Consider the following 15,029-nt stretch of genomic DNA (forward strand, 5'->3'; position numbering starts at 1 on the left):
AGTTTCTTTGACGGTGTGAAGCCATTTTAGTGCAGCATGGTCGGTCTGCAGGTGGAAACGCCGTCCCCAAACATATGGGCGTAGCTTTTCCAGAGCGTAGACAATGGCATAACATTCTTTTTCAGTGACTGACCAGTTGCTTTCCCTCTCAGACAGTTTTTTGCTGAGAAACACTACAGGGTGGAATTCTTGATCAGGTCCTTTCTGCATTAAAACTGCTCCCACACCACGCTCGGATGCATCTGTGGTTACTAGGAACGGTTTGTCAAAGTCTGGGGCCCTTAGTACAGGGTCAGACATGAGTGTTGCTTTAAGCTTGTTAAAGGCCTTCTGACACTTTCCGGTCCACTGAACAGCATTTGGCTGTTTCTTTTTGGTTAGGTCTGTCAGTGGGGCGGCGATTTGGCTGTAGTGCGGTACCAATCGTCTGTAATAACCAGCCAAGCCTAAGAAGGATTGAACCTGTTTCTTTGACTTTGGGACAGGCCACTTTTGGATAGCATCCACTTTGGCCTGTAGGGGGCTGATAGTTCCTTGACCCACCTGGTGTCCAAGGTAAGTCACTCTGTTTAGGCCTATTTGACACTTCTTAGCCTTAACAGTTAGTCCTGCCTCCCTTATGCGCTCAAGGACTTTTTGTAGATGTTCCAGGTGGTCTGCCCAGGAATCCGAAAATATGGCCACATCGTCAAGGTAGGCGACTGCATATTCTCCTAATCCCGCTAGGAGACCATCTACAAGTCTTTGGAAAGTGGCGGGTGCATTTCGCAGCCCGAAAGGGAGTACATTAAATTCATACAGCCCGAGATGTGTGATGAAGGCTGACCTTTCCTTGGCAGATTCATCTAGCGGTACCTGCCAGTACCCCTTTGTTAAGTCCAAGGTAGAGATGAACTGGGCCCGTCCCAGTTTCTCTAACAGTTCATCTGTGCGTGGCATTGGATAGTTGTCTGGGCGAGTTACAGCATTTAGCTTACAGTAGTCCACGCAAAAACGTATTTCCCCATCTGGTTTGGGAACTAGAACCACTGGAGATGCCCATGCACTTTCAGAGGGGCGGATTACACCCATCTGTAACATATCCTGGATCTCCCGTTCTATAGCAGTTTTAGCTTGAGGAGACACCCGGTAAGGTTGGACCCTAATTGGGTGAGCATTACCTGTGTCAATGGAGTGGTATGCCCGTGCAGTCAGTCCTGGGGTGGCTGAGAACGTTGGCGCGTAGCTAGTGCACAGCTCCTGGATCTGCTGTCGCTGCATACGCCCAAGGGTCATGGAGAGGTTCACCTCTTCCACACCACCACCACATTTCCCTTCGTAGTAGACACCTTCAGGCCACTCAGCATCATCTTCTCCCTGGGCTGTAAACTGACAAACCTTTAATTCTCTGGAATAAAAGGGCTTTAGAGAATTAATATGGTACACCTTAGGCTTTCGGTTGGAGGTGGGGAATGCTATGAGATAATTAACAGCTCCCAGGCGCTCCTGGACCATGAATGGCCCTTCCCACGATGCTTCCATTTTATGGGCCTGGAGCGCCCTTAAGACCATGACCTGGTCTCCTACTCTGAAGGAACGCTCTCTGGCATGTTTATCATACCAGGCTTTTTGCTCTTTTTGAGCATCCTGTAAGTTTTCTTTAGCAAGGGCTAAAGAGGTTCGGAGGGTGTTTTGTAGGTTGGTTACAAAGTCCAGAATGTTAGTTCCTGGAGAAGGTGTAAATCCCTCCCATTGCTGCTTCACCAACTGCAATGGCCCCTTAACCTCACGGCCATATACAAGTTCAAATGGGGAAAACCCTAAACTGGGGTGTGGTACAGCTCTGTAGGCAAAGAGCAACTGCTGCAACACTAGGTCCCAATCATTGGAGTGCTCATTTACAAATTTACGTATCATGGCCCCCAAAGTTCCATTAAACTTCTCCACCATGCCATTTGTTTGATGGTGGTAAGGAGTGGCAACCAAGTGATTTACCTCATGAGCTTCCCAAAGGTTTTTCATAGTTCCTGCCAGGAAATTAGTCCCTGCATCTGTGAGGATGTCGGAGGGCCAACCTACCCTGGCAAAAATGTCTGCTAGTGCCTGGCATACACTTTTAGCCCTGGTGTTGCTTAGAGCTACTGCTTCTGGCCATCGGGTGGCAAAATCCATGAAAGTCAGTATGTACTGCTTTCCTCTGGGTGTCTTTTTCGGAAAAGGACCCAGAATATCCACAGCTACTCGCTGAAATGGAACTTCAATGATGGGGAGTGGTTGTAGAGGGGCTTTGACCTGGTCTTGGGGTTTTCCCACTCTTTGGCACACCTCACAAGACTGGACATAGGTAGAAACATCCTTGCCCATTCCCTCCCAGTGGAATGACCCCCCCAAACGGTCTTTGGTCCTGTTCACCCCAGCATGGCCACTAGGGTGATCGTGGGCTAAGCTCAAGAGCTTGGCCCGGTATTTAGTTGGAACTACCAACTGTCTCTGAGGATGCCAGTCTTCCTGGTGTCCACCAGAAAGAGTTTCCTTGTATAAAAGTCCTCTTTCTACAACAAACCTGGATCGATTAGAAGAGCTGAGAGGCGGTGGGTTGCTCCGTGCCGCCGTCCAAGCTCTCTGGAGGCTTTCATCTGCTTCCTGTTCGGTCTGGAACTGTTCCCTTGATGCTGGGGACATCAGTTCCTCATTGGATTGTGGACCTAGGCTTGGTCCCTCTGGAAGCGATATAGGGGATGGAGCTGTTTCTGTTGACTGTGAACCGCTCTCCGCTGGTGCACTAGGTTGGGATTCAGGCTCCGGCTGAGCCTCTTGTGTAGGGTTATCGGCTGCTGCCAGTTCAGGTTCGGTGGGGCCCTCTGGTGTTGAGGTTGCAAGTACTGGATTCAGTGCTGGCACGGGGTCTGGTGTTGGTTGTTCGGCTGGTTCCGGTTCTGGGACTGGTTCCGTCTGGGTCTCTGGGACTGGATCCACTACTGCTGTTGCAGACATTGGCCTGGGGTCCGGGTCCATCACCTCTGACTGGGTCCTGATAGAAGTTTCCGGAACAGAGCTAGGCCTCACGGCTTGTTTAGCCTGGCTGCGGGTGACCATTCCCACCCTCTTGGCCTGCTTCACATGATTGGCCAAGTCTTCCCCCAGCAGCATGGGGATGGGATAATCATCATAGACTGCAAAAGTCCACATTCCTGACCAGCCCTTGTACTGGACAGGCAACTTGGCTGTAGGCAAATTGAAAGAGTTGGACTTGAAGGGTTGAATCGTCACTTGGATCTCTGGGTTGATTAAATTGGGGTCCACTAAGGAAGCATGGATAGCTGACACTTGTGCTCCGGTGTCCCTCCACGCGGTGACCTTCTTCCCGCCCACACTCACAGTTTCCCTCCGCTCCAAGGGTATCTGGGAGGTATCTGGGCCTGTGGACCTCTGGTGTGATTCCGGTGCAATGAACTGTAATCTGTTGGGGTTCTTGGGGCAGTTGGCCTTTACATGCCCCAGCTCGTTACATTTAAAACATCGTCCAGCTGACGGGTCACTGGGGCGAGGAGGGTTGCTGGAGAACGGGGTGGCAGGACGATAAGGGGTCTGGAGGGTTCTTTGGGAGGTAGGTGGGGCCTTGGGCGGCCCCCGGTAATAGGGTGTGGTCTGGGGTGGTCCCTTCTGGTCTCCGCTCCAACTGCGACCAGTTTTCTTCTTCTCTGCCACCTCCACCCATCTGGCTCCAATCTCTCCTGCCTCGATTACAGTTTTGGGTTTCCCATCTAGGATGTATCTTTCTATTTCCTCAGGAACACCCTCTAAGAATTGTTCCATTTGCATTAGGAAGGGCAAATTTACTGGAGATTCAACACTTGCTCCTGATATCCAGGCATCCCAATGTTTCACAATGTGGTAGGCATGTCGGGTAAATGACATGTCTGGTTTCCACCTTAGGGCTCTGAACCTCCGACGAGACTGCTCGGGTGTTATCCCCATTCTGACTCTCGCCTTGGATTTAAACAGTTCATACTTGTTCATGTGTTCTTTAGGCATTTCAGCTGCCACCTCAGCTAAGGGTCCACTGAGCTGCGGCCTCAGCTCTACCATGTATTGGTCAGTAGAGATGTTGTACCCAAGGCAGGCCCTTTCGAAGTTTTCTAGGAAGGCCTCAGTATCATCGCCTGCCTTGTAGGTGGGGAACTTTCTGGGATGGGAAGTGGTACTTGGAGAAGGATTACTAGGGTTTGTTGGGATATTCTGCTGAGCCTTTATCTTCTCCATCTCCTCCACATACTTCCTCTCTTTTTCCTTCTCCTCCAGTTCTTTGTCCCTCGCTTCCATAGCTCTCCTGTGAGCAGCCGCTTGGTGTTGTTCTGCTTCTCTCGCTGCCTCCCTTTCTTGTTCCTTCTTCAGCCGCATGAGTTCTATCTGTCTTTCATGTTCCCTTTGTCTTTCCTCAGCCTGAAATTTGGCTAATTCCAGCTGTAGTCGAGCTGAGGATTTGGTCATTCTAACCTCTCTGTTTTTAACTAACTTTACACCTGAGGTTTAGAAATAAACAAAAAAAAAACTTGGCTGTAAAATTTTGCTGTGCTGGAATAGAATACCTATTCTCTGATAGTGATTGTCAGCCTACAGAAAAAGACAATTCCCTTGTCTCTGCTCTGGGCCCAACTTAAAGCAAAAAACCTCCAGCTACTTGGAAACCTGCTTACCCAGCCCAAAGAAAAAAAAAATTCCCTTTCAAACCTGTGCTCCTTGTAAAACAAAAAAATCAAAATCCAAAAAAAAAAACCCCTGCCACTTTTGTCTCCAGGCAAATGGGTAGAGCACACACCCCCTATTTACTTTTAGGAAGGAAAAAAAAAAAAAAAAAAAACCTCTGGGTTGGAAGACTGTGAATTTCCCTGCAGGAGTTAAGTACCCTGCCTCCAGGCAAAGAAAACCTGCAATTCACAAGATAATCCCCTTTTGTCTCTGCTTGGCCACAAAGCAGAGAAAAACAATCTGCTTTCAGTTTCAACTGCTTTCCAAAGGAAAAAAAAAAAATTCCTTTTTAAAATCTGTATTTCTAGTTCAAAAAATCTCAACTGGATCTCAAAATGATTTCAGGTTAATCCCACCACTATGCCACCATGTCAAGGTTCCTCCCCCACTCTGAACTCTAGGGTACAGATGTGGGGACCTGCATGAAAAACCTCCTAAGCTTATCTTTACCAGCTTAGGTCAAAACTTCCCCAAGGTACAAAGTATTCCACCCGTGGTCCTTGGAATGGCCGCTACCACCACCAAACTAATACTGGTTACTGGGGAAGAGCTGTTTGGACGCGTCTTTCCCCCCAAAATACTTCCCAAAACCCTGCACCCCACTTCCTGGACAAGGTTTGGTAAAAAGCCTCACCAATTTGCCTAGGTGACTACAGACCCAGACCCTTGGATCTTAAGAACAATGAACAATCCTCCCAACACTTGCACCCCCCCCTTTCCTGGGAAATGTTGGATAAAAAGCCTCACCAATTTGCATAGGTGACCACAGACCCAAACCCTTGGATCTGAGAACAATGAAAAAACATTCAGTTTTTTACAAGAAGACTTTTAATAGAAAATAGAAGTAAATAGAAATGAAGAAATCCCCCCTGTAAAATCAGGATGGTAGATATCTTACAGGGTAATTAGATTCAAAAACATAGAGAACCCCTCTAGGCAAAACCTTAAGTTACAAAAAAGATACACAGACAGAAATAGTTATTCTATTCAGCACAGTTCTTTTCTCAGCCATTTAAAGAAATCATAATCTAACACATACCTAGCTAGATTACTTACTAAAAGTTCTAAGACTCCATTCCTGGTCTATCCCTGGCCAAGCACAGCATACAGACAGACACAGACCCTTTGTTTCTCTCCCTCCTCCCAGCTCCCAAAAGTATCCTGTCTCCTCATTGGTCATCCCGGTCAGGTGCCAGCGAGGTTACCCTCAGCTTCCCAACCCTTCACAGGTGAGAGGAGCCCTCCCCTGGCCAGGAGGGATCCCAAAGGGGTTTACCCTTCCCTTCATATTTATGACAGGGGGGCTGCTGCTGCCCGCACCCGCCACGCTGAGCCCGCTGGAGGGGGGCCGACCGGACCGGCTGCAGCGAGCCCAGAGCCGCCCTGGGCCCGCTGAGCTGCGCACCCCGCCTGGCCCCCGGACCCGCTGCGGCGCCCGGCCCTCGACCCGGCTTTACCGAGCTCCGTCTACAGCCCGCACTCTCCACCCGGCTTGGCTGCAGCCCGGCCCCGGCTGTTGACCAGGGGCCTCGCCCGTCCCGGGCGCTGTGCAGCACAGGGACGCCAGGCGGCCGCACGAGTCACGGCAGGGCAGGGCTCCTGCCTCTCACCGCGGGGCTGGCCGCGCTCACGCAGACCCTGCCCTGCTCCGGACAACCCCCCCCGGCCGTCCAGCCTGGCACCCGCAGGAGCCAGGCCAGCTGTAGCTCACGAAAGCTCATGCTCAAATAAATTGGTTAGTCTCTAAGGTGCCATAAGTACTCCTTTTCTTTTTGCGAAGACAGACTAACACAGCTGTTACTCTGAAACCTCCTATGGACCGTCACCGCTAGTTCCAGATCGCTCAGGGCAAGAGCCCATGTTCAGACAGGTCACCAGTGTCCTTGGGCCAGCCCGGGGTGCAAAGCCAAGGGCCTCATGAATGGCCTGTTATTGCCAATACTCCCCTACAGAGCAGCGTGTGCCCGGTGGGACGTGACAAGCGGCCACCCCATGTAGAATCATAGACAATTAGGGTTGGACAAGACCTCAGGAGGTCATCATCCAGCCCTTGGTCTCACCGCCCTCCTGCCTTTTGTATTTTGGATACCAGGTGAGCTCGAGCCCTTTGCAGAGGCACCCAAGGGAATTAAATTATTTGGGCAAGATCACTGGCTCAGGGACCTTTGAAAAGCCCAGCTTCGAAGACTTCCGGGATTGTGAAAACCCCCTGTATAGTTAGGTTGTCAATCAGCAACCCCATGTTCAAATCACTCCACGTTTCCCAGGAAAATTCCAGACCAGATTCAGCCTTAAGCTGATCTGACCGTTTTTGTTTCCATGATTCTCAGTAGCTTCATATTGTTTTTCCAGTAATATGATGATAAAACAGCTGTATGGTGTGCTAGCATGAGATGCCTGTCTGTGGGCTGTTGCACTAATGGCTTCATAACATATAAAGTCCTTTTTCCTAGGAGCAGGAATGTTAGCCTTGTTCTCCTGGCTAGCTCCAAGATCCAGCTCCAAGATCCTGTCTCACTCATTCAACGTTGAGTGAAAGTATCTGCGGGACACAGGCCTTTCTGGCTTTTCCAAAGCTGCTGACTCATGTTGCTGGCATAGCTGGTGTTACGTTCCACTCCACTTGAGTGGTCTGTGACTACATCTCTGCACAACACAGTGAGCTAGGTCTTTCGTTTGTTTCTAAGGTGCTTGGGATCTTTAGGGAAAGTAAGGGTGCTAATTAAATGCAAAAAGAAAAGGAGTTCTTTTTGCGAATACAGACTAACACGGCTGCTACTCTGAAACCTGTAATTAAATGCAAGATCATTAATTTTACTGATAGCCAGTCTGGATGTGTGCATTGGTAAGGAGAGCAATGAATGAAAAGAGGAATCCCCAGGTTTAGCACAGCCTCAATACACTGAGATGAGCTGCACAGCCTTCACCCCACCCCAGCTCTGACCCAAGGAAGACAGAGACTGTGGTGGAGGGAAGAATGCAAGGGAAAAAAAAAAAGAAAGAAAGAAACCCAGAAACTAGAGGAGAGAGAAAACCAGACAAAACCAAACAGATGAGAGCATAACGGTTTTTTAAAAAATGTTTTTTTAAAAATACATCTGATGAAGTGGGTTCCAGCCCACAAAAGCTTCTGCCCAAATAAATGTGTTAGTCTCTAAGGTGCCACAAGGACACCTCGTTGTTTTTGCTGATGCAGACGAACACGGCCGCCCCTCCAAAACCTGTCAACATTTTTCTGTAAGAGGAAAAAATATGCATCAAAATTATACAGAAATAAAAGCCAATTTCAAAGAACCTTGCAGATGGACTTTGGATCCACACACACTGGTTTCATTGGAACTTACAACCTGTGCCTAACCGTCATCATGCTCGCTTTGTATCTCGTCCCTACCCGTTTCATCGGCTTCGGTTGTAAGTTCCTCAGGCCAAGGACAGCGCCTGCCATAGGTAGGGCCCTACCAAAGTCACGGCCATGAAAAATGCATCACGGACCATGAAATCTGGTCTCTCCCTGTAAAATATGCTCTTTTGTGTGCTTTTACCCTATATTATACAGATTTCACAGGGGAGACCAGCGCTTCTCAAATTGGGGGTCCTGACCCAAAAGGGTTTGCAGGGGGGTTGCAAGGTTATTTTGGGGGGGGTCGCGGTATTGCCACCCTTACTTCTGCACTGCTGCCTTCAGAGCTGGGTGGTCGGAGAGCGGCGGCTGCTGACTGAGGACCCAGCTCTGCGGGCAGCAGAGTAGAAGTAAGGGTAGCGGTACTGCAACCCCCCCCTACAATAACCTTGCAAACCCCCCCCCCCCCCACAGCTCCTTTAAATAGCTGAAATCATGACATTTACAATTTTTAAAATCCTATGCTGTGAAATTGACCAAAATGGACCGTGAATTTGGTAGGGCCCTACTCATAGTGGGGGGCAGGTATGGCACTGTCAAATATAATGATTGTACCCTCTGAAGGACAAACAGCAGCGACTTCTCTTTCGTCACATTGATGGATTTTAAGTGCAGGGTGCCAGCAGCTGGATCACAGGCACCGACTTTTGTTTTCTTTCCAGTGGGGGCTTCGCCCCTGCTCCACCCTTGCTCCACCTCTTCCCACCCCCTGCCCTGAGGTCCCACCTGCCACTCCCTCCTCTCCGCCCCTCCCCTGAGTGCCTCCCGCTCGCTGATCCACAGCCAGCCCCACGGGTTCCAGAACAGCTGATCCGCAGCCAGCCAGGGAGCCGGCCAGCCACTGTGGGTGGCGGGTGCTGAGCGTCCCCTGTTTTTTTCCCCCGTGGATGCTTCAGCCCCAGAGCACCCACGGAGTTGGTGCCTATGAGCTGGACCTAGGTACAGAGAATCCCCAATACAACTGTTTTCCCTCTGACAGACGGCAAGGATATGGAGTTGAGCGTCTCCCCGGTGCTTCAGAATTTGCCAAATCTTGGTATCACTGTGGAACAAGCAGATGCTGAGAGGCTCTGGCCCACCTTCACTTGCATAGAAACAAGATACAGCAGGTCGCTAGCGCCCCCACCCCTCTGCTGCCTTAAAAACATAAGGTGCATTTTAAAAAAATGTATCGAGTTCGATCTAAATTGATACAATTAGGTTGAGTAGAAAAGTCGGGGTGGGTGTGCGGGCGTCCCGGTGCATACAGTAGCACTTCAGCTGAGCTCTGACGTCTCCAATTGCCCTTGCGCTCCGTTCTGCTCTCTCGGCATAAGTCCCGCAGGCTTGCTGCAGATCCAGTATCGCACCGTGTCGCACCAGGAAGAGGCGACGGCTTCATCATTCAGATACGCACACTCGCCGTGCGCTCTGACCGTGAACCTGCATTGCAAGCAGCACAGAATTAAAGTCAAGGCTTCGTATTCTGTGCAGCGCAGTGGACAGAAAGCAAGCGGCAAGGGCCTCTAAATTATGTAGCACTGTCCCCTTTCACTTTTGTACAGTCCAGTTCGTCTAACAGCCCCTTGTTATGGTTCACATTAAACGCTGCTCTCCGATTTTTAATTTCACTGTGATGCAAAATTTTGGTGCAAAGTTCCAAACACAATTGCATCACAGAAGTTGTCAAGGAGAACTGGGAAGTTTAAGCAGCTAGGTTAGGAAGAGCTGGGGCTTTTCTTATCTAGGAAAATACTGAGTTTGGGGACCCAAGCAGTTGAAATGTTGGTCACTGGGAAGGGGATGCATCACTTTTGTCTCTCCCCATTTTGGGGACATGAAGGAGAAGACTAAATTTGAGGGAGGGGGTTGAATTTTTCTTTCACAACGCCAGCAATCCGTGATAGCAACTATCTGCCCCAGGATCTGGGACTTCATCCAGTGGCGATGCGGAAAGTATGCTGGTTGATGCTTCTGTTAAAATGGTCAGCAACAAAACAGTTGTGTGTGGACCTTGAAAACAGCCTTAGTAGGGTTGGGTTAAGTCCAGCTGTAATCAGCTGAGCTATTAAGACTTGTCTCAGAGGTATCCTTTCAAGTTACAACAGCAGTTCTGTCCATTTCCTCAGGGATATGTTTTACTACTCAAAACAGTTCAACATAAAGCAAAGAACTAAACCGGGCTCTGCTTCCAGCAAGCACCTACCTGCTCCCTGCAGCTCTCAGCGGAGCAGCTTGCTGACCTTTGATCTAAGCTTGCAAGTCACCTGATCCTCTCTTGTGATCCCTGGCCTCAGCCCTATCAGCTGGGAGGCAGCTAACTCGTCACATCTGTAGCTAAGCCAACTTCCCTGATAGGGCCCCCCATTGACAAGAAAGACAACTCACCAGTGATTGAATTCGGTGCCATTGGTCCATTTCCAGGGCTGACCCGGTTCCCTCCGGAGGCCGATCCAGTGCTCAGAGAGGTCTTTATGGCGCTTAATGAAAGCCTTTCCAAAAGAGGAAGATATTCATCATAAAATATCAGAGTCAGAAGGGCCTCAGGAGGTCATCTAGTCCAACCCCCTGCTCAAAGCAGCACCAATCCCCCAATTTTTGCCCCAGATCCCTAAATGGTCCCCGCAAGGATTGAACTCACAACCCTGGGTTTAGCAGGCCGATGCTCAAACCACTGAACTATCCCTCCCATCCTGTCACAATCTGCATTTGAGTCTCTCTGTGCTGCCGATGGGGCCTAGTGCAGTCTGCAGTGCTGTTCTAGCTGCCAGCGACAGCAAAGTCGCCCTTGTTAAGGTTACGGCTGGGGCCTTACCAAATTCACGGCCATGAAAAACGCGTCATGGACCATGAAATCAGACCTCCTCTGTGAAATCTACCTATGCTGGGGGTGGGGGGGGTGGTGGAGTGCAGGGCTGGGGGCACCCTAGCTGGGGGCTCCTACTGTGCCCCCGACTCCAGTTGCTAGTCCCTGGGATGGGGTGGGACAGGACTTACACTTCCCTTGCACAGCTGCTCTCAGGGGAGATCAGACCCACCTCCGGGTACCTCCCCCAGCTGCAGGAAGCTCCAGGGCTGGGCAGCAGCTCCGGAGGTACCCAGAGGTCGGTCAGATCTCCCCCCAGCTCCTGCCCGCAAGCAGCTGTGCCAGGGAAGAGCAAGTCCTGTCCCTCCCGAGCCCAGCCCGGACTAGCAGCTTGGAGCCTTGGGCTGGGGGGCTCCCAGCAGCATGGGGGCGATCAGACCCACCTCCAGGAACCTCCACCTCTGGGGTGGGGAATGATGGGGGGGCACAACCCTCAAAAGCTTGGGGACCACTGCTCTAAAGTCTGAAAGGGTCTCTCTCTCACCATTTCCTGCTGGGTGTCAATCGCAGCCAAGGAGGCACTGGAGGAGGAGCAGTTCCTCTGGCTGTTGTTCCAGTTCCCTTCGGCCTCAGAGAAATAATAGCATTTCCCTCCGAACCCGACCCAGCCATCCAGGCAGCAGCGAGCAGCAGCCGGAGGATCAGGACCAGCGGACGGTGGGTTAGATGCTACCACTGAAAATGAGAAAGTCAAACAGGGTCAGAGATTCTCTCCCTCTCTGTATAAGAGGGGGGTAAGGGGCAATAAATGTTCTCAGAACTAGAGCCCTTCATTAAACCAACCGGAGGATCTGAGGGACAAAAGGGGGCATGAGAAATGACCCCAAATCACAGTCAAACTCCGAGCATGAAATAGGAAATCTTGGGCCTGGACCACCACCTCCTCCTGAGGGGATACGTAGTCTGGGAGACACCATCATCCCCCTAGTCTCCAGGCAGGGGTCACGGTCCCCTAGCTGTAAATGCAGGGGAGCTGCTCTGGGAGTGCTGTGGGAGTCAGGGCTGGTACCTCTGCCCTAGCCCCAGGCACCCCACACCAGCGAAGCCCCAGGCAATGGCCCGGCCTCTGTCAGGGGAGGCTGGTGACATGGGCAGTGGGGAGGTGCCACTCAGAGCCAGTTCCCAGCCGGGACGGATGTTCCTCTTCTGTCACAGACTCCGAGGCAATGCTGAGAGGGCAACTTTGGCCCTTCCCCACCCTTGATTCTCCCATGATCCCCCCCCCCGAGCCGTGCTGTGGAGTCGGCTGGGAACAGACACGAATGTGCAGAGGGGGCGATGAGCCCATCCCCAGGGCTGCAGATCACAGGAGCGATTTAGGCAGTGGGGGCTGGGGACTCATATTTTGAGGAGTCTGTTTCGGTTCTTTGCATTACTTCCTAGGAGGGCAGGTGAATGAGTTACACTCGCATTTCCCTGAAAGGACGGAACATCTCCAATTCCTGCATCCTACTGCGCAGGTGACATGCTCCCCCGAGACACGGGCCATCAAGGCAATATCGCTCTCGGTTTAAAACGCAGCAAGAACAGCAGAAAAGCTTCCAGCCCCAGGTTTGAACCCAGCTCAGTGCACCACAGGTGCTGGAACTAGGGGGGCTGCTGCACCCCCTGGCTTGAAGTGGTTTCCATCATCATATCCAGGGTCTACAGATTGGTTCAATGGCTCTCAGCGCCCCCAGTAGAAAAGTTGTTCCAGCACATTCTACCTCCACATGAGACAGAGGCCTTGTCTACACTAGAAAGTTGGATTGCTTTAGTGATCCTGATAGAAATTAAGCCATCTCACCCCCTAGTGTGGATGTGGTTATGCCAGTATAAAAGTGCCCACAGCAGCATAGCTATTCCTGTATGGGAAAGGGGAATACGCTATATTGGTGTAAGGCACCTTTCTCACACTATAACTGTGTCCACACGAGAGGTAATACCGATGTAATCGTGTCAGGAATAAATCACACCCCTGACACTGTTATACTGGTACTATTTCCAAGTATAAATCAGGCCTGAGAGTCACACGTTACAGAGTGAAAAAGGAAGAGTTTGAAAAAGGCTGTGATGATCAGTCATGCTTTGATACAGTGGCACGGCATTAAAACCTACTGTCCCTGGGGTGTGGCTGACGCATAATGCCCCCTCTTGTCCAAGGATAGTGCAGCTGCCGCTCCGGGCCTCAGTTTCCCTCTCCAAGGTTGGTCTCCTCAGCTTCCCAGCCACTGCTCTGTGCTGCAGATGTGGCTTCATCCTCCATTCAAGTCCACAGCAAATGTATCCCCTTCCAGGTTACCAAGGGTCCAAATTAAGAAGTCCCAAACAAACAAAGATGTCCCCCTGAACTTCCCATCAGCTCACCCTCTACACCCAGTTCCTAGCCCTTTTCCTTACAGACCCTTGCTCAAGACCTTCCAAGGGAGCCTGCCTGTTCCCTGTGGGTCCAGCTCTCAGTCCCTTTATAAGGCCCAGGTGATTAAGCTCTCACTTGACCCTCCTTAGTCCCCCTCCCTCAGGCTAGGAAGCAACTAATTAACTAGCGCAGGGGTGGGGCTGGCCCCATCTCCCCTTAAAGGGACCAGTTCCCCTGTGACACCTAGATGACATTTCATGTTACTGATTGTCACAGCGATTCCAGACACTGTCTATGGCAAATCTCTGGCCCCCTCTACCATAGGCGCTGACTTCCTGCATTCCCGGGGGTGCTCGAAATGCAATCCTTTCATTGCAGTAGAGGCACAGGGATGGTTACCCCTGGGTGACACGAGAGAGCTGATTTAAAGGGCCAGTGATGAAGTAGTCAGAGGGCCAAGGAGCGGAAGTTGGAGGCTGAGGAGGTGCGAATGTGTGACTGTGATCGCTCCAAGGCGAAACAGGAAGTGCAGAGACTCAGGGCTGGGAACTCACCAGCCAGAACAATGATGATAACGATCAAAACTAAGAAAACTAAGAGGACTCCAGCTACGAGAGCACATTTCTTGAACTTGCGGTTACATGAATATCCTAAAATAGGGAGAGAAAAACAATTAGTGCTCTTTGGGGAAGCGGTGTTATCTAAATAATAACGGAAATTATTTGATTTCCAGTGAGACAAGATGTGTGAGGTAATAGCTTTTATTGGACCCATTTCTGTTGGTGAAAGAGACAGCATTCAAGCTACACAGAGCTCTTCTTCAATTCTGTGTAAACTCAAAAGCGTGTCTCTCTCAGCAACAGAAGTTGGTCCAATAAAATACATCACCTCCCCTGCCTTGTCTCTGTAATGTCCTGGGACCCACACGGCTACAAGTACACTGCAGTGGTTGATTTCCAGTAACATCTACAGACTCCAGCTGAGATCAGGGCCCCATTGTGCCGGGTGCTGCACAGACACACAGCAAAAGACGGCCCCTGTCCCAGCTGAGATCAGGGCCCCATTGAGCCAAGCGCTGCACAGACACACAGGGAGAGACAGTCCCTACCCTAAAGGGCTTACAATCTAAATAGACAAGACACATAAAGGAAGGTTTACTTTCCCCATTTTACAGTTGAGGAACTGAGGCATAGAAAGATTAAGTGACTTGCCCAAGGTCACAAAGGAAGTCAGAGCGAGGAATTGAACCCAATTCTCCTTAGTTTTAATCCAGTGCCTTAACCACAAGTCCCCACAGTTTCTCTAGGGAAGCACATTCCCTACTCTCAACCCACAGCACCGGAGCAAGGCCCTAGATTTCTGAAGAGTTGACTCCCAGGTCTCTGTGTCTAAACCACAGAAAATACTTCAGGTCCATGCTGGGCAATGGCCAATACCAGAACAAGGCACAGGCTTCCAGCAGGGGTCCTGATCTCAGCAGGACCTCTAGGTGCTGTGGTAATATAAACAACAATAATGTAGGGATCCGTTCTATTATCAGAGATCCAGGATAAGGTACAGAACACTGATTCTCTTGGGAACTAAGGCATTAACTGCACAAAAATTTGCATTCCTTTAATGACGCCAGTACAGCCCCCCCTAGCGTGAACACATTTATATAGGTATCAAGGTACCATAAGCTTTTTCTACAGGTGATAACCCCATCTTTGCCAACCACA

At 50.5% G+C, this 15,029-nt stretch overlaps 1 protein-coding gene across 1 annotated transcript; it reads right to left on the bottom strand.

The window, feature by feature from the left end:
- Positions 1 to 9,384: 9,384 nt before the first annotated feature.
- Positions 9,385 to 13,887, bottom strand: LOC144274170 (early activation antigen CD69-like; the record flags this gene model as incomplete). Its single annotated transcript, XM_077832804.1, has 4 exons — positions 9,385 to 9,550; positions 10,496 to 10,599; positions 11,458 to 11,648; positions 13,866 to 13,887. Coding segments are annotated over 4 exons (483 nt in total), but the record flags the coding sequence as incomplete, so codon positions are not given.
- Positions 13,888 to 15,029: the final 1,142 nt, after the last annotated feature.

Source organism: Eretmochelys imbricata, chromosome 14 (assembly GCF_965152235.1).
Source record: "Eretmochelys imbricata isolate rEreImb1 chromosome 14, rEreImb1.hap1, whole genome shotgun sequence".
Taxonomy (NCBI): Eukaryota; Metazoa; Chordata; order Testudines; family Cheloniidae; genus Eretmochelys; species Eretmochelys imbricata.